Genomic DNA, 24,531 nt, shown 5'->3' on the forward strand with positions numbered 1-24,531 from the left:
AGTTACAGGACGGCCGTCAGCAGAGAGTGGGTGTTGAGAGACGAGGTAATTAGAGTATAACAAAACACAATTAGAAGGATTAGGCCATAGATTGGGCCTTGATTAAGGAATGAGTAATTAAAAGCCCAAAATGAATACTATAAATACAAGTCAAAGGTAAAAGGTAGTTGGTTACATTGAATGCACATTTATTCCACTCTCTCTATCTCTATCCTTTTAAAACTAGCACTGACTTGAGCGTCAGAGTATATTTAACAGGTACTCGGCCGAATTCAACCAAGGTAGTGATCGAGTTAGGTTGGCAGACAGGAGAAAGACGGGCGGTTTGCAAGGAAAGTGTGTAAGAAGACTTGGAGATATTCCCAACTGGAACAATGGGTAAAATTTATAATTAAAATATTAAACATTTTTTACTAACTCAAACATGTAAGTATTTAACAATGTATCCATAATAGAACAAGAAGTCGTAAAAGAAATTTATATTATTTAAAATAAAATTGTTAAATAAAGTTGTGAATAATTGACATTCTTTCTTTCCGTATTTATTTAAAAAGAATATTAGGTATTTTATATTTATAAAGTGTACATATAAATATTATATGTATAACCATATTTATTGAAATTCTATTATATTATTAGAACTTTGAACAAACATATGTGTTGAAATTAGAGCATGCATTCTGGTTATATATATATATATATATATATATATATATATATATATATATATATATATTGTTATTTGAGTAGTAGGGAAAGAAACAAATCTATAATAAAAAAATCACTTTTTATGCTAGTGGTGTCTTAACTGACATAGAAAATAACTTTCAATATAAGTGTTTTTTTTTTTTTTTTACTTTTACGTTGAGTTGGAATCAACGTATAATGTTGACTTTTTATGTTAGTTTTAAAACAAACATAAAAAAAACGGTCACATAAAACGACTTTTTACACTAAATTATAGACACTTGAATTATTTAATTTAAAGTTATCATAACTTTGAACTACATCAATAACACAAATTAATTAATGATTTAGGTGTCAACTATTGATGAAAATAATTTTAGAAAAAGGCACATATTAAGTTTTTTTTTTTAAATATACGACTACATTGAGTAAAAATAAATAAATAAAATATTAAATCATTGTTAAAAATGTTATTAAGCCTAAGATATTAAAGTTTAAAAAGAAACTAAAAAATAATTATTTTAATTTTTACAAAAGTTATTAATAACTTTCCATCTATATTTTTAATAATGGACAAAGTAATTTACCGACGAAAATTAGAAATAAGATTGATTTACGAGATAAGTGTTATTTATCTTCTTATATGGTCAAATATGTAATGAAGTGTATTTGGTCATTTGGGCAAATTATCGACAAGTTATCCTCATTCAAAGTTTGACTATTGATAAAGAAAGACATTACTTCCGAAGGCACTAAACATAAATGACCAAGTTCATATACAAACAAGTTAAATAGAGGTTGAAGCTACTTAAAATAGATTCACCGTTTTAATCCTGTGTCGTTAACTTGCTATTGACTTTTACATTATGGCGCCGTTTTCCTAGGTTTTGTTGACAAAATTAATACCAGCATTTGCATATACCTGTTAGGGAATTTAGAAGAAGTTTTAAGGTTATGATTTAGGAAGACATTTATTACAATAACAGTTTTTCTGTATTTGCAGAAAATATTGTTCAAATTAATTATAAATTCTTTATTGTGATTTTAAAAATACTTTGGTGAAAATGTATTCCAAATTTTTATCATTTATTCTTAAGTTTTTTTTTTTTTTTTTAAGTTCTATGTTAGTAATCTAATAATAAATATAATCATATGGAGTATTACTATCTTTTATTAGCGCTTTTTTAATTATTTTTAATGTAAAAATATGTGAAAATTATCTAAATAAGATTGCAATAAAATAAGCTCTTTAAACTTCAATATCTTAGTAATATTTATTAAAAACTTGTTTACAGTACCCATAAGAAAGAAAACCAAAAAAAAAAATTAAACGAGTTCCTACTTTATAATTAATTTATATATATATATATATATATATATATATATATATATATATATATATATATATATGTGTGTGTGTGTGTGTGTGTGTGTGTGTTAATTTGTCAATTTTCTCATATTTTTTTTAAATTTAAATTCTGCAGTTAATTTTAGATAAATAAATTTATTTATTTACTTGTCATAAAAATTATCATGGAAAATTTTTACACATATTCTAATTCTAATTTTCAATTGAAATTTTTAAACAAATATGTTATTAACTCGAATTATATTTAAAAAAACGTGTCAAAAGCTTGAAAAAGAAAATTTGTAATTACATCGTCTTTAACACTTAAATGTGAAATTATTGAGTGTATAGAAATAATATTATTTAATTTTTATAATTTGGTTTATTTGGTTTTAACTTTATTGTTATCTCCTATTATGTTATAATATAATTTCACATTGAAGTTTATATACATATATTTTATTAATATATTAAAGTTTAGTTGTCTGTTTTTATAATTTTAAGTTTTTATTAGTATTTTTTTCATATTAAAAAATAATTTAAATCTATTACGGAATATCCATTTCAAGTTTTCAAGATTAAAAACACAAATAACAACTTAAAAAGTTCAATATTAAAAACTCATTTATAAAAGATCTAAAAATCCTTATACACATATATAAATTTTTGTTAAAGATATTTTTACAAATGACCACCTTTGGATAAGGTCCAACACCGGCTTGGGTCATGTTTAAGATATTGACTTACATATTTTCAAGATTTGTTTATTAACTTTTTTATACTATTCAATAATTACTATAAAATATTATTTGTATAATTAAAAAGTTATAACAAAGTAACCATAAAAAATAAATAAATAAGTATTATTTTCATGTATTTTAAATTTATATAGAATCACTCATAATTTATATCGATAAAATGTAAATTATTTGAAATTAAAAAAACATTTATACATTACTTATGTGATAAATATTTTCCATGAATGATCATTTATTAATAAAATGTTCAATAGAAAGCTTTTAAGAGAATAAGGAAAAAAAAATCATATGCATCGGTGTAATTAATTTATTCCTTTCCTAATAAGTGAATAAGGAAAAAAAAGATTATTGTGGATAAAATTCATTGAATAAATAATATATAATTAGTTAATGTGAACGAAAGAAGTGCCTTTAAGAAGTTTTCTTTGCAGAAAGATTCGATTTTTAATATTTTTAAAACAATTTATAAGAACACCTACTTTATTTTCTCTGAAAAAGAGGAAACAAAAATTTTTAAAACCTTTTTTTATATTGTTATTAATTATCTGGCTAAGTTTTGTTGGATCCTTGAGAATTTATAGTTAACATTTCCGTCATGATATAGTTTCACGCTATATTGTTCTACACTACTATTTAACAATCATAAATATTATTATTTTATTTATATTTGATTTTATTAGTTAAATATAACATTTTATTATTAAAATGAATAGTAAAGTAATAGTAATAGAAAAAGGTGATCTAAAATGATAATTTTTCTTAACATACATATAAAGCAAAAATAAGATCCAAAGGCGGCAAACAATAACCAAGCAAACAGCCAAGATTCTTAATATATCGTCAGATTACATTGTTACTGTGGAGATTGAGCTTGAAACTTCTGAAACCTGTCTCTTAATTCTTGTATAATTAACTTCATTTTCTATGTGCGCCACCTAAACTCTTTAAGATGAACATGTTTGTCTTAACACAGAAAAAACCGAAAAAGTTCTTGGAACTAATAATCTGATCATTATGTCATGCATGATGCATAGCTAAATAACCCAGAATTGAAAAGATGCAATAAAATAAACACTGGAGAATGTGTGATCTTCATCGTAATCAGTAATATCATGTTGCAGCATTCAGCCAAAACCGCCCACTGCTTTGATGCGATCCACCCACATTCCTTTTCAACACGTAGCAAGTGTTTGGTTTAATATTCATAACTTTTTATTCACTTGATGAGTTGTTGATTTACATGAGAAATATCTTCTGGTCGAAAGTAAACGTCTAGTTAAGATATTTGTGTGTAACGTAAGGTGATAGCTTTCGTTTGAGAAGAAAAGAACGAAAACTTTGTTTACAAGGGAAAATCTGTTGACCATTGGCATTGAAGAGTAAAAGATGTACATGATCACAGCCTTTCCCTTAAGAATATATTTACAATACCCTATAAATACCTCATTTCTGTAACATACCTTCAACACAGAAACATTGAGTATCTAGTAATGGAGATCCCTGTGATAGATTTTAGTGAGCTCAATGGGGACAAGAGGGCTGACACAATGGCCCTATTGCACAAAGCTTGTGAGCAATGGGGCTTCTTTATGGTATAGAAAATGAAAAAGATGTTAATAATTAGTCCCTTTTGTTTTCTTCTTCTTCTTCTTCTTCTTTTTCGTTCCTCCAATTATTCGATATATATCTATATATATATATGCAGGTTGAGAACCATGAAATTGACACACAATTGATGGAGAAGGTGAAGCAGTTGATCAACAAATACTATGAGGAAAACCTGAAGGAAAGCTTCTACCAATCTGAGATAGCAAAGAGGTTGGAGAAACAAGAGAATGCTTCTGATATAGATTGGGAAAGTGCCTTCTTCGTTTGGCATCGACCCACTTCTAGCATCAATGAAATTCCTAACATCTCTCAGGAACTTTGGTAATTAACACATTCTTTATATAACACTCATTAATTAAAATTCTTTCCACCATCCCAGTCTCATCAGAAAAAGTATTACATTCCACGTACTGTTTGTTAAACGCAGGCACACAATGGATGAGTATGTTGAACAACTGGTGAAGGTGGGAGAGAAGCTATCTGAGGTGATGAGTGAAAATCTTGGTCTGGAGAAGGATTACATGAAGAAAGCATTTTCTGGAAGTGAAGGTGATGGTCCTGCTGTGGGAACAAAAGTGGCAAAGTACCCTCAGTGTCCACGTCCAGAACTTGTGAGGGGGCTCAGAGAACACACAGATGCTGGTGGCATCATTCTACTGCTCCAAGATGACAGAGTGCCGGGTCTAGAATTCTTCAAAGATGGCAAATGGGTGAAGATTCCACCCTCCAAGAACAATGCCATTTTTGTCAACACGGGTGATCAAGTGGAAGTGTTGAGCAATGGCATATACAAAAGTGTGGTGCATAGAGTCATGCCTGACAAGAATGGAAGCAGAATTTCCATTGCCACCTTTTACAACCCCATTCCAGAAGCCATCATTTCACCTGCTCCTAAGCTCTTGTACCCAAGCAACTTCCTTTATGGTGACTATCTGAAGCTCTATGGCAGCACCAAGTTTGGTGAAAAGGGTCCTCGATTTGAATCCATGAAGAACACGATCAATGGGAATATTCTGGCTTGAAAGTTCAAACTTTTAAGACCCTCGCAGTGTTTAACTTTAACCCCTTTCGGGTTGCTAAAATTACTACTATTATTAAGACACTTTTATCGTACAAATATTTCTTTTCTTTCCTGTTTGGTGTATGGCTTTGGCAGCTATAAGTATCAAATAGATACATGTAAACGTGACCTTTTATTAACGAAAAATAATGATTATACTACACATTTAACTTTTTCTACATGTATTTATACTATATTTTTTATTTTATTTTTAAAATATAAAATTTTACACTTTTATAACCATTTTATTTTTATATTCTCTCAAATAATATAAAATTGTGGTATGATAACATTATTAATATAAAGAACAAGCTTTTAAGGTGGTGTCTTTTCTTAGTTTCACTTTTTCTTTTCTCACTGAAAAAATATATTTTGATATATGTAAATTTTTTATATTTAATATATTTTTTTACTTTTTATTTTATTTTTAGAAAAACACAAAAAAAAATATTTTTTATGATTTTTATTTTTATAACGTGTGTTAAATGGTTAATATTGATAACCTAAAACTGATTTCAAGTGAAAAAAAATCATAAATAAAACTCTTAAATTAATTAAAAATGATGCATATAGATTTTGTAATGTTTAATAAATTTGGTTTATCCATCAATGATAAAATGTATCCTATCCGTATTAAAAAATATATTGTTAAAATTTTTCTCGAAGAAAATGAAGCATCAAACGAGTAAATATCGAGATTTGAGAATATTAAAATCATAACTAAACTAAACATGATGCGAACTTAGCATATATTTTATCAGGAATAGTCCTCGCAAATAAGGTGAAGAATCATGAGTATATGTGCCATTTTAAAATGATACATTCATGATTGAGAAAACCTATAGACGAAAAACTATACCTAGATATCAGTATTTCAACACACAAAAATTAAAGGTATGATAATAGGTAATAATTTGTTAGTTAATTTGTCTTATTATGGGTTTAAATGGAATTATTTGGGTTAAAAAAAAGTAAAAAATTACTAATATTGGATTAAAATTAACATAATTCTCGGTTAATCTCAAAATAATAATATTTTAATTATATTTATTTAAATTTTTAGCAAAACATTATTTTTCTAAAGTGTGATTGCGTGAGAAAGGGGGTAAGTTCTTTAACTGAGATCTTTGATTGTGTGAAGGAAAATTTCATATCCATTATAATTTCCCGAGTGGGACCTACGTGAGAGATGACCTGCGAACAAAAAGTAAAACAAATACAGATAAGTGACTAAGTAAACTGAACACAGTTGAAGAAGCATAGCAGAGTGAGAGAGTATTGGAATAATGGGTGTGAGCAACAACATCACCGCAGTGCTGAACTTTGTGGCCATCATATGCTCAATTCCCATCATAGCCTCCGGCATTTGGCTCGCCTCAAAGCCCGACAACGAGTGCGTCGCCAACTTCCGCTGGCCCATTCTCATAATGGGCCTCCTCATCCTCCTCGTCTCCCTCGCGGGCTTTGTCGGTGCCTACTGGAACAAACAGGGCCTCCTCGCCCTTTACCTCTTCTCCATGGCTCTCCTCATCGCCCTCCTCCTCATCCTTCTCGTCTTCGCCTTCGTCGTCACCAGACCCGACGGAGCCTACGATGTCCCCGGAAGAGCCTACAAGGAGTACAACCTCCGCGGCTTCTCTTCCTGGTTCAGGAACCGCGTCACCGGCTCCGGCAGCTGGCACAAGATAAGGCCCTGTTTGGCTGCTTCCGATGTCTGCACTAAGCTCACGCTCAATTACATCACCGCCGATCAATTCTTCGCTTCTCACATCTCTCCCTTGCAGGTTCCTTCCTAATTCTTTCTCATACACCTCCATAATTTTCACCTAATCGGTTTACTCTTATTATTCAGTTCCTTCCAAGTACTTAGATTCTAAAATAGTATCAACTAGGTTTTTCTTATAATTCAGCAACTACATTTAACCAAAAATCAAGACATTTTTACCTGAGAATTTACTTTTCCTTTTGTACTTTCCCCGGCATTGAAACACTCAAAAGTACAATTTTAACAAGTGATTTCTTGGAAACCAGCAAGATTTAACTTGCATTGAAATATTGCTTCTTAAAGTATTTTTTTTGTTCCTCGATTGTTGTTGCTGGACCCACATCACATGACACCACGTTGTGTCTTCAACAAGACTTTCAAATGGCTGAATTTGGGAACTATTTTCTTCTTTCTAGGGAGGTGGGTTGGATCTATGAGCTTTTCTTAGTCTTCCATGTACGGTTCTGATATGATCACCGTGTCCTTCCTTTCCTACCCGTAGACTGTGTCCCATGGATTAGTTGCGAAGTTACTCGATTATCACAGTGGTTGGGAAATGATAGTAACCATCGGTTTTTAGAGGAAACCGGTGGAGATTCTCAATTAGCATGGATTGTGTTCAAACTCTGCTGGAGCTATGATCTTAACATGCTTTGAGTTTTAAATTGTCGAACTAATTCTTACAGTTTTGTTTGGTGATGATAAACGTCATGTATCATATGAATTTTCCTTCTTATTCCTAGCTTGACCCACTAGTAAGGTGTGGATTAAGTTTTAGTGCAAATTTTGATGTTAACACCAGCAGAACACTGAGGTTCATATAAATCTAACCACCATATATGTCCATTTTACGTAACTTTCGATGTCACAAAATCAGCAAGATGAGAATGCCTCTTTAGAAGACACTAGAGACATCCTTTATTACCAGCGTGAGTGACAACACATTGATGCTGTGTGGGGCCTTTCCGGTATAATTGATCCCCGGAAAGTTCAATGCAGCTGAAATTTTCACTCATTGATTCACATGTAGAGAAATAATGCAAAATTTGGCCATATTAAATTAATCATCCAAGAAAGTCAAGGTCATTGTTTTGTCGTTATAGCACAAGAAGATAAAGTTATATTATTTTTGCCTGCTGCTCAGTGGTGTGGTTTGGTAGCTGGTCACCCCTCTTCTCTTTTTCTGTCTTAGACTCCCAGTTCATTCTTTTATTAAATTTAACTGTACTTCTGTGTATTTTCATTTTGAACACTCAGGTGTGTAATTTCAGTTCTATTTTTTTAACTTAGCATTTAATATTTAGCATAAATATTAATGTGAACTCTTATATTGCTCAGTTAGCAAAGTCATGTTGAGATGATTTTCTATTGTACTCTTACCATTTATACTAATACAGAACAGAAATTGTATAAATAAAATTGTGGTAATGAATTGGTTTTTGATTGATTTTACAGTCAGGATGTTGCAAACCTCCTACAGTTTGTGGTTACAGCTTTGTAAGCCCCGTACTTTGGACAAACCCTGTGAATCCCACAGCTGATCCTGATTGCTACTCGTGGAACAATGATCAAAATCAACTATGCTACGATTGTAATGCGTGCAAGGCCGGTCTATTGGGTAACCTCAGAAAAGAATGGAGGAAAGCTAACATCATTCTCATAGTAGCAGTGGTGGTCCTCATATGGGTCTATGTCATTGCTTGCAGTGCCTTCAGGAATGCACAAACAGAAGACCTCTTCACCCGTTACAAACAGGGTTGGGTTTGATCCTATTTACTCTCAATACTTGGAAGTTCTTTACGTAAGTTTTTGTTTTTTGTTTTTGTTATCGTTATTTCTTGTCCATGTAACTTCGTTAAAGTCTTTGTCTTTAGTGTACATATTGGAAGTAATACGAGTCTCGTTGCTCAGGGAAAACAGAGAAATAGAATATTCTAATTATACTTTCTCTGAATGTATGATTAGATGAAATATATATTGAGTTGTTATTGTACATTTTTGTTTTAAATAAACTTTGGTACTTCATGCTGTTATTGTACATTTTTATATATACATTAAACTTCAAGTGGTAATGTGAAAACAAAATTTACGTCAAAGTCTCAAACACGAGTTGTCAGTTTTAGATTGTATAGTATGAACCAAGTAATGTGAAATCACAAATATGACTATTTAATTAGTACACTGAAGAATTATTACTGGTCTGTGGGCTCAAATCTACAGTTGTGGGTAACTACGCTGTGATTTTGGAGAATTATTGGTCTTTGAGTTAAATTAATTGTTCAGTTCATGTTGGTTGCAAATTTATTTGTGTTGAATTTTAATGTTTGTGTTTGACTATTGAGATCGTTTCGTTCTTCTTTTTAATGTTAAAAAATTAAATTAACTTTTTAGCAAATATTTTTTCCATATATTTGAACTCGTCGAAAATGAGATTTTATCTAAGACTTGAATTTAAAACCTTATTCAATGAAATGAAAACACAATATTGCAAGGACTAATGTAATTTTGACGTTATTTTCACTAATTTGTTGTAATTTTATATTCATATATATATATATATATATAAAGTAGTCTCTGTTGCATGTTAAAAAGGTGCCTTTGTTGTAAAATGATCGGGCGAGTCCTCAAAGAATTTTAAAAAATCGAACCTAATTTATATTTTTTTAGAGTAATAAAAAATACTTTAAAAAACATTTAATTCGCATGACAAGATATTGAGATAACCAGAAAAAAAAAAAACATATTAAATTGAATGTGAGCTCCCACTTTATTACAAGTTAAATGCCTCTTTGCATAGTTTAGGCTTGGCTTAGTAGTGACATGCTATCCTTTCAATAATAATTTTACTTAAATTAATACATTAGACTTATTATATTGTAAAGAGAAAAACACAGCATGAATTTGCGGTTTTTCTTGTTTAATGAAATAATTTTGAAAAGATATAGGATAAAACTTTTAAGTTATATTTAAATATATAAACTATATTTTTTACCATCTAATTATTTATTTTTAAAATTTATTATTTTTCAAATCACTGCTGTCATATTTTTCTATTGTTTACTAAAGTTATTCTTTATTTTTATTTTTAATGTATCCTTCTTGCTAATGGGTGGTTTTGACTAAACCAATCTTATTTTATTAGAATTTGTTGTGTTATTATTTTATTGTAAACTTTTTGTGTTTTTTTGCTTTCAATTTCATCTATGAATATCGTAGAGTTTCACGGGTTCACATAATTCAGAATGTGTTCCTTAATTGTTTTTTTTTTATCATTGTTTATTTGATAAAGTGATATAACTTAATGTCTCTAGTCTCTCAGTTCTCAGTTCTTTCTTTTAATAGTGATCTTTGTGCTTGGAGTCTAAAAGGATTATTAGACAAGAAGAGTGAACCATATTTACAACTATCTATTGAGGTTTTGTTAGAATAATTTAAACTTCTACGTTGAACGTGGAGTGAAAAGTGATTAGTAAAGATTAATTTTAGGTTAAATTTTATTCCATTCTTTATTTAAAAAAATCGAAAATTAATTTTATTAATATTTGTCTCAATTTAGTTTTTAATTTACAAAATTTAATGTAATACAGTTCTTGTCATTGATTAAATGACTTTAAATTCACTAACTAACTAGATATGTTATCATGGAGTTTTAAAATAACTTGATTTAATAAAGAAGTGTGTTAGGTGGAATTTGAATTTTTAAAAATAGAAAATTAGTGAATATTTGGTAAAATTAGGGATGCAATGATTAGGTTTATAGAAGAAGTTTAAGGCTTTGTTCTTTTGGATGATTTGTGGGAGATGATTTGGGGGAGATGATTTGAATGGATTTGAGTGGATTTGAGAGTAATTTTATTTTTGTTTTTTTGAGTGGATTTGTGGGTAATTGAGAGTGGATTTGAGAGTAAAGTTTGTGAGAATTAGTGTAAGATTTGATTGATGTGACAGATTTTAAAAATTAGTNTAATTGGTAAAAATGATAGATTACCAAAATGCCCCAGGTATTAAAGTAATATAAAATGTTATTTATTAATGTTATATTTAATTTTAAAATATTTATAAAGAATAAAAAATTAAAAATAATAATTAAATTAATTTTAATATTGTAAAATAAATTATTTTAGTAAAAGAAATTTATTTTTAAATGTAATCTTGGTTGGCAAGAGAAGAACCGAATACAACATAATTCATAACAAATACAGCATGGTATTAAAATATTCATGAAGGGCAAAGAGGATATTTGCTTTCAATTCCTGCAAATCAGCTCATGTATGCGGGTGATTTAAAAAGCACATTTCTTGCAAATCCCTCACAATTCGTCTTTGCAAATCAGTCAATGCGAACACCATCTCTTCCACAAATCCACACTCTCATTCTCTCGTAAATAGTATTATCAGCTCAAAAGAACAGAGCGTAAAAGTTGAAGAAAGATTCATTTAGTGAAATTATTAATATTATATCTTATTTTAATTTTTCGATTTTAATTTTTCTTACCGATTACTATTGAATCTCTGTAAAATTCTAATTTTGGAAATCATCAACTTTAGTGGGCTGAATCATGGTCAAACAATTGAAAAATCTCAACTTGTTTGCAAAATTCTAAAATTATGAAAATTTTCCATTAATCAATTTAATATTCTATTAAATTCACGTTCATGTCATTTAGAATGTAGCGTACCAAAATCCGTTTCATCTTTATCTTAAATCTATTTTATCTTTATCTCAAAATTGTATATTTTTTTTCTCCCTCCATCTTCCTTCATTTTCCTCTGTCTTCTTCTACTTTCCTCTCAATCTTTTTTGGTATCTATTTTGCACCATTTTTTAAAATATCATATAAAAATATACCAGTAACTAAAGATTAAACTTAAAACTAGTATATCTATAGTAACTAAAATAAAATGTATTTTATTAGTATGGAACTAACTAAACAAATAATTATATCTTTTCAAAATTTAAAACTAAAAGCAAAATTTTATATTCAGCATGAAACGGAAAATAAATTTATGGGATGACCAATTTTATCAAACAAAAATATGTATGACCAAATTTTATAAATTTTCTGAAGGCATGGCTTTCAGATAAGTATATTAAATATACATTTTAATTTATTTTAAAAATACCATAATTTAATTTTAAAATATAAATTATTGTTTATACTATATATTTATACATGCAAAGAAAAATCTCAGCGGGAAAGCTCAGCACTAGCTAGCCCCCTGTATATGTTTATAATTAATTAAAAAAAATACTAATAAATACTTTAAAGATTGTCTTTAAGAAAGAGCAAAATATTATAATGACGAGTTTATAAAAAGAAATTATAGATTTTCATTAAAATCAATAATTATTGAATATTATGTTTAATATATTTATGTTAATTTAATAATTCCTTCAAAAGTATTTAAAGTAATTATTTTTAATATTAACATAATTTACTAGAATTTTTATTTTTTAAACAATAATATTTTTTACTATTGGAAGTTTAGATTAATAAATTAAATATAATATTTTTCTATTTTAAAAATTACCAATCTTTAGTGTCAATTTTTTATGGTGGTTAGAAATAGAAGCGTTAAATTAGATTGATGAATATGTTCTAAAAGCCTATAAAATAGGTTAAGCTTGATAAAAAGAAAAAAAAAATACCTTAAATTAAACAGTAAAATTTATTGTGTGTGAAAATAAAAGTTAAAAATATGTAAAGAGGATGTTTCTTATAATTATTAAAAATAAGCCTTTTAATATATAACTTTTCAAAGTATAGACATGCACCTTTTGAAAAAAAAAATATGATTTTTTATTTAAATTTCTATAAATAGGAAATTATTTAATCATGATAAACATGTCACTAATGATATCATCAAACACTTTGGATATTGCCATTTTCAACCTTTACAAGCAAAATTCAACACGCCATGTATTATTACAGTGACTAAAATTTAACTAAGCAATCAGAAAAAGTGCAAATAGAAAAGAATAAAATTGGAGAATTATTGAAACCATTATTTTTAACCTCAACCCAGTTTATTAACATTTCTATTATCTTAGTCAGAGAGATTATGTATTATTAATTTATTATTGAAAATTTACAATATTAATCTAAGTTTAACTTTTCTTCTACTTTAAAAATTATCACTTTTTATTAATGTTAATTTTTAATTGTTAAAAATAGAAATACTAACCTAGACAAACAACCAGTCCTAAGAACGGTCATTCATAATAAATGTATTAACTATTAAAAATTATATCTGTCATGTTTTTTTAATAATCGACAATGTTTTCAACACATTACACTCATAATAATCTAACATGAGAAAAAAAAATCTCTTCATATATGTTATTAATTAATGCATAAACAGCCAATGTTGCAGAATTTATGTTTTACCTTTCTTACTTTCAATTTAAAACAGCTAATGTTGTGGAATTTTAAAGAAATGACTAATATATTTAATTTTAAGTTGCCTATTAAAATAATATTTTAAGTAAAAAAAAAAAAAAGAATGTGGTCAACGGGTGATGGGTGAGAGTAAAGTTATAAGTAAATACCGAATTTAACCCTGTTGTGAATGATGTGTGATGGGTGGAGGGAAGCGAGAAGAGTGATGGCAACCCCTTGTCGGTAGCAAAAGGATCTGAATGGCATGGTACATCTCTATAAATACGATCTTTGTTAGTCAGATCCAATCCACTCTCACACTCTCTCTATAAATAACGTAACACTCTTCTGCAATTCCCAATCCAATGGATCAACCACCCAAATTCGTAATCGAGGCATCGGAAGCCCTCGCTCTCGCCGAGTCCGCCGCCATCACACTACCGGAACTCCTCCCTAGACTGGTCCCCGCCGCCCGGTCCCTCGCTCGCCCACCCATATCCAACTTCCAGGTGGCCGCCGTGGGCCTGGGTCCCTCCGGCCGCATCTTTGTGGGTGTCAACCTCGAGTTTCCGGGCCTCCCCCTCCACCACGCGGTCCACGCGGAGCAGTTCCTCGTCAGCAACCTCTCTCTGAATGCGGAGGCCAACCTGACCTCCTTCGCCGTCTCCGCCGCACCCTGCGGACACTGCCGCCAATTCCTCCAGGAACTCCGCGCTGCCTCCGACGTGAATATCCTGATTACCTCCCATCATACGCCGCAATTCACCCCTCTCTCTCACTTCCTGCCTCACCAATTCGGCCCCCACGACCTCCTCTCCCCTGGCACTCCCCTTCTCTTGGAAACCCATCACAACGCCTTAACTCTTCTCCCAAATCACACCAACGACGACGCCTTCTGCAACGGCTACCTCCACAACCACAAGCTCAAGAATGCGGCTCTCGAAGCCGCCAACAAATCTCATGCACCCTACACTGCCTCCCCGTCAGGCGTTGCCCTCCTCGACCGCCACGGCAATATTTACAAAGGTTCTTACTTGGAATCCGCCGCTTTTAATCCCAGTCTCGGCCCAGTCCAGGCTGCGCTCATCGCCTTCGTCGCTGCAGGCGGTGGTGAGTTCGATGAGATTGTGGATGCCGTTTTAGTAGAGAAGGAAGACGCTGCGGTTAAACAGGAGCAGACGACGAGGTTGTTGCTTCACTCCATTTCGTCCGATTGCAACTTGAGCACATACCTTTGTCATTCCCGACCTTCACTATCCTAATTCCAGTAGCAACCATTAAAAACAGTTTTAAATATTATAGTTAGAACTATTAATCGTTGCTTCTATGATTAATGAAACGGTTTGATGAGTTTAAATGTTTTATATGAACAACATGAGAGTTTATGAGTGATCGTGTGTTGATAAGCTTCTATTTATTTATTGTTTAGATTGAATTCGGATATTAAAATAGATCAGTTTCACGTGTTTGAAATCAAAATTAGCATTACTTAACAAAAGGATTATAGTCTCATCCATGCTTTTTGTTGGAATCTGAACCATGCATGTGCTGATCTATAGTAATAGTTATATGACATGTTCTTAAATTAGGCCTTATCTTTATGAATAAAATACTTTCATCCCTTTATTATATATTATCAACCATTTATATTATTATTTTATTTCAAATGTTTTTTTTTATATTTATTATTATTATCTCAATATGATATTTTACTATTAAAATGGCTTTTAGGAAAAGGTGGGTGTCGATTATTTTCCTCGTCTTTACCGAATAGTTTTCTCCCTTTTTCTTATATTAAATCCTAATAGTTTTTTTGAGTTGGTAATTGTGGAGAAGCACCAATCAAACCTGAACACGAGTGTCCGTGCCTCTTCACATTCTCTACTCGAGCCAATGTGTGGAAAATATTTTACTTTATGATTAAGAAATAAATAGTTGAAACATGAAAGGTAAAAGGGTTAAATATATTTTTAGTCCCTAAAGTATAAGTGATTTTTGGTTTTAGTTCCTGTTCAGAATATTGATGGCATTTCATCTTCTTAGTATTGAAATATGTAACTTTAGTCATTAAAAATGGATGGCGTTAAGTTTTTGCTGATGTGACTAACGACACTTCCAGGTTTTCACTGTGCATTGTCTCCTTTTTCTGAAACGTGTCATCTTTGACTTTTAAATGTTTGATTTTTTTGCCTGTGAAAGGTTACATGTCACAGTTTTTTTTTTCTCCAAAATAAAGTTTGGTGAAGATGAAGGTTTTTCGACAAGCTTCGCGATGTCGCGGAGGATCGGTGGGGAACAAGTTTAGGATGTCACTGGGTTTGCCGGTGGCGGCGACGGTGAACTGCGCTGACAACACCGACGCCAAGAACCTTTACATCATATCAGTGAAGGGGATTAAGGGGAGGTTGAACCAGTTGCCTTCAGCGAATTCACTGAAACCCTCGTCACTGTCACCATGGAGCACAGAACGTTGGAACTCAGCCTCGGATTGGCCAAGGATCTGAAAAAAGTTAATTTCTTTTCCAGGATGGAGGTGTATGTCGTCGTTTCGCTCTCCGACGTTCTTCCATGGCGTGGCCAAGCTCACCGCTTGCAGCCATTTGTTTGCCTATGCAATTATGCTCCACGTCATCATCATAATGGTGAACGCCATGGGTAATCTGAACTTCACATTGTCCCCTACATCGTAGTACCCTCCAACTAGATCCACCTGCAATTTCACCACAACAATTGCAGAAACAATAAAAACCAGAACTTTCCAAAGAAAAACTGAAAACCAAGATAAAAATGATTAAGTTTTTAATGCTTTGAAGTTACCCCGCTAGCTTTGCCATCTTGCAAACCAAAATGTGCTCTCCATGTGACTCTCTGATTATGGGAAAGGTAGCCAGATCTCTGAGCCTTAAAGAAGAGAAGGCTCTTGCTGAGAGCTTGACCATAGTCATGGCCAGCAGAGGTAAAAGGAAGGGCCAGAAGAAGAAGGAAAATGAACGTGCAGATAAGCTTATCCATGTGGGAGTGAAAAGGAAATGGCAATGTGGGTGAGTGGAAGCCACGGGCTCCTTGAACACCTCGTCGGTGGAGGAGTTGCAGCCGGAGAAATCGCCAAAGTCGTTGATGTTAAAAATGCTACGTGGCAGACAGTGAACAGTGAAGCTGGAAGAAGACCTGGAAGTGCCGTTAGCCACATCAGCAAAAACTTAACGTCGTCCATTTTTAAGGACTAAAGTTACATGTTTCAATACTAAGAGGATGAAATGTCATCAATGTTCTAAGCAAAGACTAAACCAAAAATCACTGATACTTGAAGGACTAAAAGCATATTTAACCCAAAGTAAAATAAGTATTGTAGCAAAATGAACGGATTAAGAATAAATCAATGACTCATTTTAACATAATTCTGAATCAACTTAAATGAGTTTTAATTATATGGGACATTTGAGAACTTTTAATTTTCTTTTTATTAATTTTTTTGTATCCTATTATATTTTTGTTGTATAATTAATATAAAAATGACAAAAATATCTATATTATTAATTAGTCGGATATACTCCCTTACAAGTAATAGATAGGTATTTTAAACGAGTGTTCGGGGATAATGGATAAAGAATAATTTAATATCCGTTTATAATATAAATGAATAAGGTGTAACTATTATAATGGTAGTACTAAGATATATTTATTATTCATAAAAAAAATTAATTTATATTACGCTTTATATATATATATATATATATATATATATATATATATATTTATTGTAATTTTATTTATTTTCATTTGGAAAATTTATAATTTTTTTTAAATATATGTGGTATCTATAGATACTTGCAGACTTGCAGGTATTTTGTAAACTAATAATTTTTTTTTACTGTAGATAGATATTATACCCATTATTATTCTTAATTGTATTCTTATAAAATTTTAAAAGTTTTCAATTGACTATCGATTATTAGATTTTTCTGTTAATTAAAGTATGATCCTTAACATAATGATGTGATTATTATTTTGCTTTGTCACATTGTTTAGTTTTTACCTTTTATAATTTTATATCTTGCAATCTTAACATGTTGTAATCTTATAATCCAACATCAATACATCTTTAACCTCATCCTTAATCTCTTTACTGAAAAATCTCAAAGTAGAGAATAGGTAAGAAAGTTTTAAAAAATGATGAAATTATAAAATTACATGTAAAGAAAATAAAACAAGTTGACCAGACAAAATAATAAACACAACTCATCATCCAGTTAATAACTACATCACTTAATTAATCGAAAATTTTAATAATAGAATTCAATTGAAAATTTTATTTGAGAATTCAATAGAATATAAAAATTTAATAGAAACTAAATTGAAAGTTTTTAAATTTGTGAGTGACTAAGAATTTAATTAAGTCAAAAGATGTTACAAAATATTTCATAATAATAATTATTTTATGTCGAGAAAGATATATGCATGTTGATTATTTGAACCACCTAAACAAAAGAATTTGCTATCCAAATTGCTTCAGGAATTGATCAAAGCAAACTAAGAATCATCCTGTGTCTAAAGCAAGCACATCAGTATTCAAGCAAGTGATTTGGTACAATTATTGAACCTTTCAAAAGACATGTTTCTTTTTTAGTGCAGAAGCTATATCAAATGTTTCTTTATGGGCCTACTGTGATAGAACAATTTAGGTAAAAAGCAATGCAGAAAGTCATATAGTTCCTCCAAAAACTACAAAAGAAGGATATCAAACAACACCCATTTTAATTTAGTGAAATATGAGCAAACTTTAAGGTTGTTGTCATCATTCATCATCACAGCAACACTTTCCTCTATCCTACTCCTCTAAGCACAACTCCTTTGTAAAGAACATTGCTGGCTGCATGCAAGTTCAATGGTGGGGCAGCTGGAATCGACTGAATTATTATGACTTGAAACTACTTTTGGAAGTTGCAATTAGCATGCTGAACTTGCTCCTTTATAGATGAAAACTCGTGTTTCTTTAACCATGTGTAAAATGTCACTCTACTTTTAAATGTGCAAGACAGAGTTTTCATTAGGATGCAACTTATTAAATGATGAAAAATGAAAAACGCTTCGAATCACAATCAAGGTACTCAAGTTCTTGTTTCACTATCAGTTTCGTAGAAATGTGTGAATTAAAAATAATAATATTTGTGAAGATTTGACTAGCTAAAAATCTTGATAAAAGGAGCCTAAAGTGTGTTGTAATAACAGAGTAAATCATCTTAGTAAATTGTTTAGTCTCTTGGCAATAAGCTTAAAGAACAAAAAACGAAATTTGTTGGCATAATATAGAAGAACCCTAGCCGCCGGTGGTGGCTTGTAGAGGTACAGGCTTTCCATGTGGAGTGTTGATAATGCATTACATGTTGGAGAGTGGCTGGAACAAGTTCATTTTGGTGCAGGTGATTGGTGGAGGTCTCGGTGAGATATAGGCATAACTTCTTCTAAGGGATTTCATATTTTTTGGGATTTCTTACAAGATCAAGATTACCAAAAATTATCTTTCTCTAAATCTTATTTAAATGTGTAAGAACAAAAATGTATATTTTCCTAGGTCCTTAATAACATGTATGATATTTCTTTGTTCCAATTATCTTCTCCTTATATAAAGAAGATATGGTCTTTGTGTAAATTTCCAAAGAAGTTTATCTTGTTTTGGAGGAGTGTAAAAATCATTTACATAAATGTATTTAGTTAACGATAGGGAATAAATTCCTTATACATTTAGATCTTTGTAAAAAGTTTGATATGGTTTGAAAATATTTAGATTAACATAAGAAAATTTCACATGGCAAAGGATTCTATGAATTTGCTTTTTCTTTTCTAGAAGACATGTAAAAGGAGTTTTGGTGGTTGAAACTTGAAATTTATTTCTTGACATTCTTCGTGTTTTTTTCTTATAGACAAAAGATTTTGTCCCTACTTCCATGAAACTAAAAAGAAACTCAATGTTTAACTCATATTTATGGCTTTTCTTTAGAGTATTGGTAGCCAAAAGCGATTTTTTCAGTAGCACGTGAAATTTGTATACATTTTCTCAATAGCATGTGAAGTATGAGAAATCACTTCTATCTTTTGCAAATTTTAAAATATTAGTCATGATCTATCTAATTATAAACGGTTACAACATAATGTTAATGTTATTTCTAGTGGAGAGAAAATAATTGGTACAAAAATACAATGACATTATCGCTCTAAGGTGATTGGTGCATATGAGACTATATAGTCTCTTTAACTCAAGTGTTAGAGTTTGTGATAGAGCCTATGGTGTAACCTGTGATGAAACCTATGGTGAAGCTTGTAATTCAGTCTTTTATGGTGCAACCTGCTATGGTACAACCTGTTGTTCAGTCAATACTTAAACGAGTGGTGGTTAATCATGATAATATTTGTGTTATGAATGTAACTTCTCTTTTTAAGATTTAGATGGTGATGTACCAATAAATTTTGATTTCTTAGCTAATATGCTTTATTTGGAGGATGTCACTCCTATTATGAATATATAATTTGCAATGTTTACAACAATTATATTCAAATCGTAGTAATTAGGTGACAATTTCTAATCCTTTGATTTTTAAGGAGGCTCGTTTTATGGAAAAATTAAAAATAACTTAACATATTTAATGTAAGAGAGAAGATTTTAATACTGAAAAGAATGATGAACTAGTTTAAACTATAAGAAGGGTTAATATTAAATCTTTAAAAGCAAAAACTTTTAAAAGTTAAACACTTTCTTTTTAATATGAAAGGATTGACTAGTAATATTTTTTTTTTATTATAATAAAAAAAATTGTGTAGATTTCAAAGTATGAAATAATTTTCGTGAAGAAAATTATAATTTTTTTTTATATTACATATTATTTTTTTATGTATATACGATATAATTTTATTATGAATTTGATATGATCTTTATTTGTTTTAAATAAAATCTTCATCTAATGATAACTACACCTATCACGAACTTATTTGAAAATTGTCTAATCTCTTTACATTTAGAATTTAGATTCTTTGGTGTATCTAGCTTGTTTTATAATGAGAAATATTATTCACAGTGAAGACATATTTCACGTGTGTTCAATATTATAGTGATCTTTGTGTTATAAATAGAATCTTATAATCTTTGAGTGGGGTTGACACTTTATAGTGAATTTATGAGTTAATTACTAAACATAGTATGAGTGTAGGATGTGATGGATTCATAAATAAGAAAACAAAATGATTGGGGTTTTGAAGGACAATATATTGCACAATGGGAAGTAAAAAGAAATCTAAAATTTAGTGATCCTAGATTGCCTTGAGGTGGGACAATTCTAAATGCAGTACTAAGGAAATTAGAAGAAGACGACAAGAGAGATATACTTCATCCAATGGTGTCTCTGTCATTACAACATGGACCAACACAATCATCAGCCCAATGTCTTTCTCTCGACCTGTCATGTAACTGGACACCATGAGGAAGATCTTCACCACATTATTTCTAACCTTTTATCTTTCTAACACATTTATTATATTTTCTTTATTAGCTTTCTTCTANCAAAAACACTTTATTTATCAAAACTCATGTTAAAAATACACAAAGACATCTTTTATCCATATTTTCTTCACATTAGAGGAATCGGTCTAAATTGATCAACAAAACGAATGTTCCACTTTGATATTACTAATGAGTTTTTGTTTTTATTTTTTAAATTACTAGAGATATTTTAAAGTTTTTTTGAATAATATTAATTTTTCATGTATAGATTGAATTTATATTTTATTGGTATTGTCTCTCTACAACTCTTCCCAAACTAAATGATTAAGAACAAGTGATAAAAATCATAATATAATACAAAAATTATAAGAATATAGTAACTCTTAATTAAGCTGCCATTGCTGTAGCTTTGAAACATACGTGTATGAATTGGTGACCTCTGAGTTTAGTGGTGCAAATTGTGGAATCAGCANTGAATAAATTGTAGGTGACAAATTAAGGGCAGACATAAAAGATTACAAGACAGTACCTGTAACTTGATTTTCATTTTAATAATCGATAAACTCTCATTAAACACGTGGTTCACATGTACTTTTAAATTGGTAGCCAATTTCATCGTTCATATATATTAAACCAATTAATATATATGTGTATGTATATATATATAAATATATATATATCAGTGTTGAACTTCCATGACCTTGTACATTTGTTTTTGTAAAAATAGGGTATGATAAGTGTTTGCAGAAGAGAACTTTCACATTATATTGCTATTAGGATTTGACATGTCTTGAAAAATATTGCATTTTCTTTCAGAATTTGGCACATCTTGCAAGCAAGCATCTTTCTTTAATAATATGTGAGTTTTCCTCTAAAGAAAGCAGCAGAAAAATAGGTCAAGATAAAAGGATACTTAGAGTCTTTGACTGATACACTTATTTGCACATCCATTTTCCATTTAGCACCTTTTGAATAGTCAAGATAATGTGATCTACCAGTTTCCCTATCCTCTGTGTTCTTCACAACACTATATAATCATAAATCTCCATATGCACAATAACAAGGATTGTGATAATGAGTAAACTAAAACCATATACTACCTCATTAAATTCTTCTTTCGTTTTCTACTAGGTGGTCTTCTGATGCAAAAGCTAGCATGGAAACACATTTGGTGTTGGAAAACACCATGGGTGAGATCTGATGGAATCAGAGTAGGGTTCTGTAACACTTCAAATGAAAAAAGATGAAATTTATGGGAACCCCAGATTCCATTACATTTTCTAAATTTAGCTACCAGAGCTCTGCCTATTGCAAAAATTTAAAAAGATGAAATTTATGGGAACTCCATAATAAAGTCAATATGCACAAATGAAGTAATGAGTAAAGAAGATGAACCAGAAAATGAGATTAGTGCAATCTGTGAAAGATGTGAACAGTTTAGTGCTGAAATCCATGGATCCTTGTTTATATGCAATCTGTGATTAGAGATCCAAATGGGGATCTCACCCTATCTCAAGTATATATTTACTTACATACCCAAAATAACAACACATTGTTAAAGCTAAGCTTGATCACAACAATTTTGAACCAAATAGCTGGAACTACCTTATTTCAAACAGAATAATTTCAGTAGCATCACTCTTTGAGAGCGATTTGCTTAAAGATCAAGAATTTTACTCACTCAGTGTTGCACATCTGCAATGCTGTTCACCAACAAAAAACTCCATTAGTCTTTATGCAGAAGATAGAAGAACAGACTCTGCAAATGAGGAGGATCCGTTATTTGCCGCTCCCTTTATCTTTAGGATAGAAGTAACCAAATTATAAATCTCAACATTCTCAAACGATGGTATCTTCTTCCCTCTAGCAAACTGAGGACCATGCCCGATGAAAATGGTCCTCATGGAGAAAACCGCATTGTCATAACCGTGAGAACCGCCACACTCTTGGCGCTTCGTTCTCTGCTGCTCAACCTTGAAACCTTCCTCAATCAACCCAATTATCGGTGCAATCCGATCACTCGCTGCATAATGAAGCCGACTGGGCAGATTCTCCTTCAAATACACCTTCAAAAACTTGCCATTCTGAACTTTCCCCGAGCTCAGCCCTTCATTCATTTTAGCAACAACATCCGTTGCATCATGACCAGAAGGAGGACGGATAGCAAGCACGGGAGTATGTGTCACAACCCAATCTTTCTGAACATCAATCCAAGGAGCCAAATCATCAAGGAAAATCAACTTCTTATCACAAGTACCAACCATTCCATGATCACCAACCATAATAATACTAACATCATCAAAAACCCCTCTTTGCTCCAAACCCCGAATCAACCTCCCCATCATGGTGTCAATCCTGGCAACAGCCTCAGTAATCTCAGGATCATCGGCACCAACCTTATGACCCTGATGATCAGGGTCCTCAAAATAAAGCGTCATGAAATCAGGAATCTGGTCATCAGGCAGATCAAAATACCCCAAAACCGTATCAACCCTTTCCTCAAACGAAACAGAAGCATTATACTGGCGACAATAATTGAAAGGGCAAGTCCAAAGACCCTTTTTTACCTCAGACCCAGGCCAGAAATAAGTTGCAGCCTTTAATCCATTGTTGACCACAGTTTCCCACAAGGGTTCCCCAAGCCACCACTTGGGGTCATGGCTTCCCATGTAAAACGCCTCCCCAGAAACTGGATCGCTGAAGTGGTTATTGATTATGCCATGGTAAGCAGGGTAGAGGCCGGTGGCGATGGAATAATGGTTAGGGAAAGTGAGAGAGGGAAAAACCGGAATCAAACCGGCTTCTGCTTCGGTTCCGTTAGCGATCAAACGAGAAATGTGGGGTGTTGGAACTTTGAATTGGTAACCGAACCGAAACCCATCTGAGGAAACTAAAAGGACAACGGGGCGGTTGAGTTTGGATAGAGGGCGAGCGAGGAGAGAAGAGATTGATGGTGTTGGTGGGTTTGAAGAGAAGTAGAGAAAGGCGAAGGCGAAGGATGTTGATAAGGCAATGCAAGTGATGAAGATGAGAATGATGAAGAGGGCTTTGTGGGAAGAGGAAGATGAAGATGGAGAAGAAGAGTCTGAAGAATCTGTGCTGAAGGAAAGAAGAGCTTTTGATGAAGGTGAATCTTGGTCGTCTTGGTCTTGGGTTGGGAGTGCTGTAGGCTTTGTGGAAGTCAATGCAGACAAGGGATTGGAACCCATGTTCGATGTAGTTTTTCCAAGTAATTTTGGTTGTTCTTCAGAGCTTTTGGTTATGGAAGTTTGGAAGAGAAAGATGATTGAGTTGAGTGAGATTCAATCAAAGATAGAAAAGACGAAGAAGGTTTAGTAGAATTTGCAGGTTGAAGAGACAAGGACAGAGACTAAGGTGATTGGTTGTTCGTTGTCTTGGTTGGTGCACTCGTTTAGAAGACGCGGAGAAATTAA

General features: G+C 31.4%; 4 protein-coding genes and 1 pseudogene across 4 annotated transcripts; 3 read left to right on the forward strand and 2 right to left on the reverse strand.

Annotated features, from left to right (window-relative positions):
* The first annotated feature begins 4,091 nt into the window (after positions 1-4,091).
* On the forward strand, positions 4,092-5,638 carry LOC106766639 (1-aminocyclopropane-1-carboxylate oxidase 1-like). The gene is made up of 3 exons (XM_014651355.2): positions 4,092-4,385; positions 4,499-4,722; positions 4,829-5,638. The coding sequence occupies exons 1-3, from the start codon at positions 4,284-4,286 to the stop codon at positions 5,421-5,423; spliced, it is 921 nt and encodes a 306-aa protein (XP_014506841.1). The 5' UTR covers positions 4,092-4,283; the 3' UTR covers positions 5,424-5,638.
* Positions 5,639-6,637: 999 nt separating this feature from the next.
* Positions 6,638-9,259, forward strand: LOC106766895 (tetraspanin-2). Its single transcript, XM_014651675.2, has 2 exons — positions 6,638-7,245; positions 8,682-9,259. Exons 1-2 carry the CDS (start codon positions 6,748-6,750, stop codon positions 8,991-8,993), a joined length of 810 nt encoding a protein of 269 aa, XP_014507161.1. The 5' UTR covers positions 6,638-6,747; the 3' UTR covers positions 8,994-9,259.
* A 4,530-nt stretch (positions 9,260-13,789) lies between these two features.
* Positions 13,790-14,995, forward strand: LOC106767723 (cytidine deaminase 1). Its single transcript, XM_014652665.2, has one exon. It carries the CDS (start codon positions 13,971-13,973, stop codon positions 14,865-14,867), a length of 897 nt encoding a protein of 298 aa, XP_014508151.1. The 5' UTR covers positions 13,790-13,970; the 3' UTR covers positions 14,868-14,995.
* Positions 14,996-16,009: 1,014 nt separating this feature from the next.
* Positions 16,010-16,876, reverse strand: LOC106766641 (annotated as a pseudogene).
* Positions 16,877-22,682: 5,806 nt separating this feature from the next.
* On the reverse strand, positions 22,683-24,531 carry LOC106765779 (venom phosphodiesterase 2-like). The gene has a single exon (XM_014650513.2). It carries the CDS (start codon positions 24,304-24,306, stop codon positions 22,831-22,833), a length of 1,476 nt encoding a protein of 491 aa, XP_014505999.1. The 5' UTR covers positions 24,307-24,531; the 3' UTR covers positions 22,683-22,830.

This window comes from Vigna radiata, chromosome 7, assembly GCF_000741045.1.
Source record: "Vigna radiata var. radiata cultivar VC1973A chromosome 7, Vradiata_ver6, whole genome shotgun sequence".
Taxonomy (NCBI): Eukaryota; Viridiplantae; Streptophyta; class Magnoliopsida; order Fabales; family Fabaceae; genus Vigna; species Vigna radiata.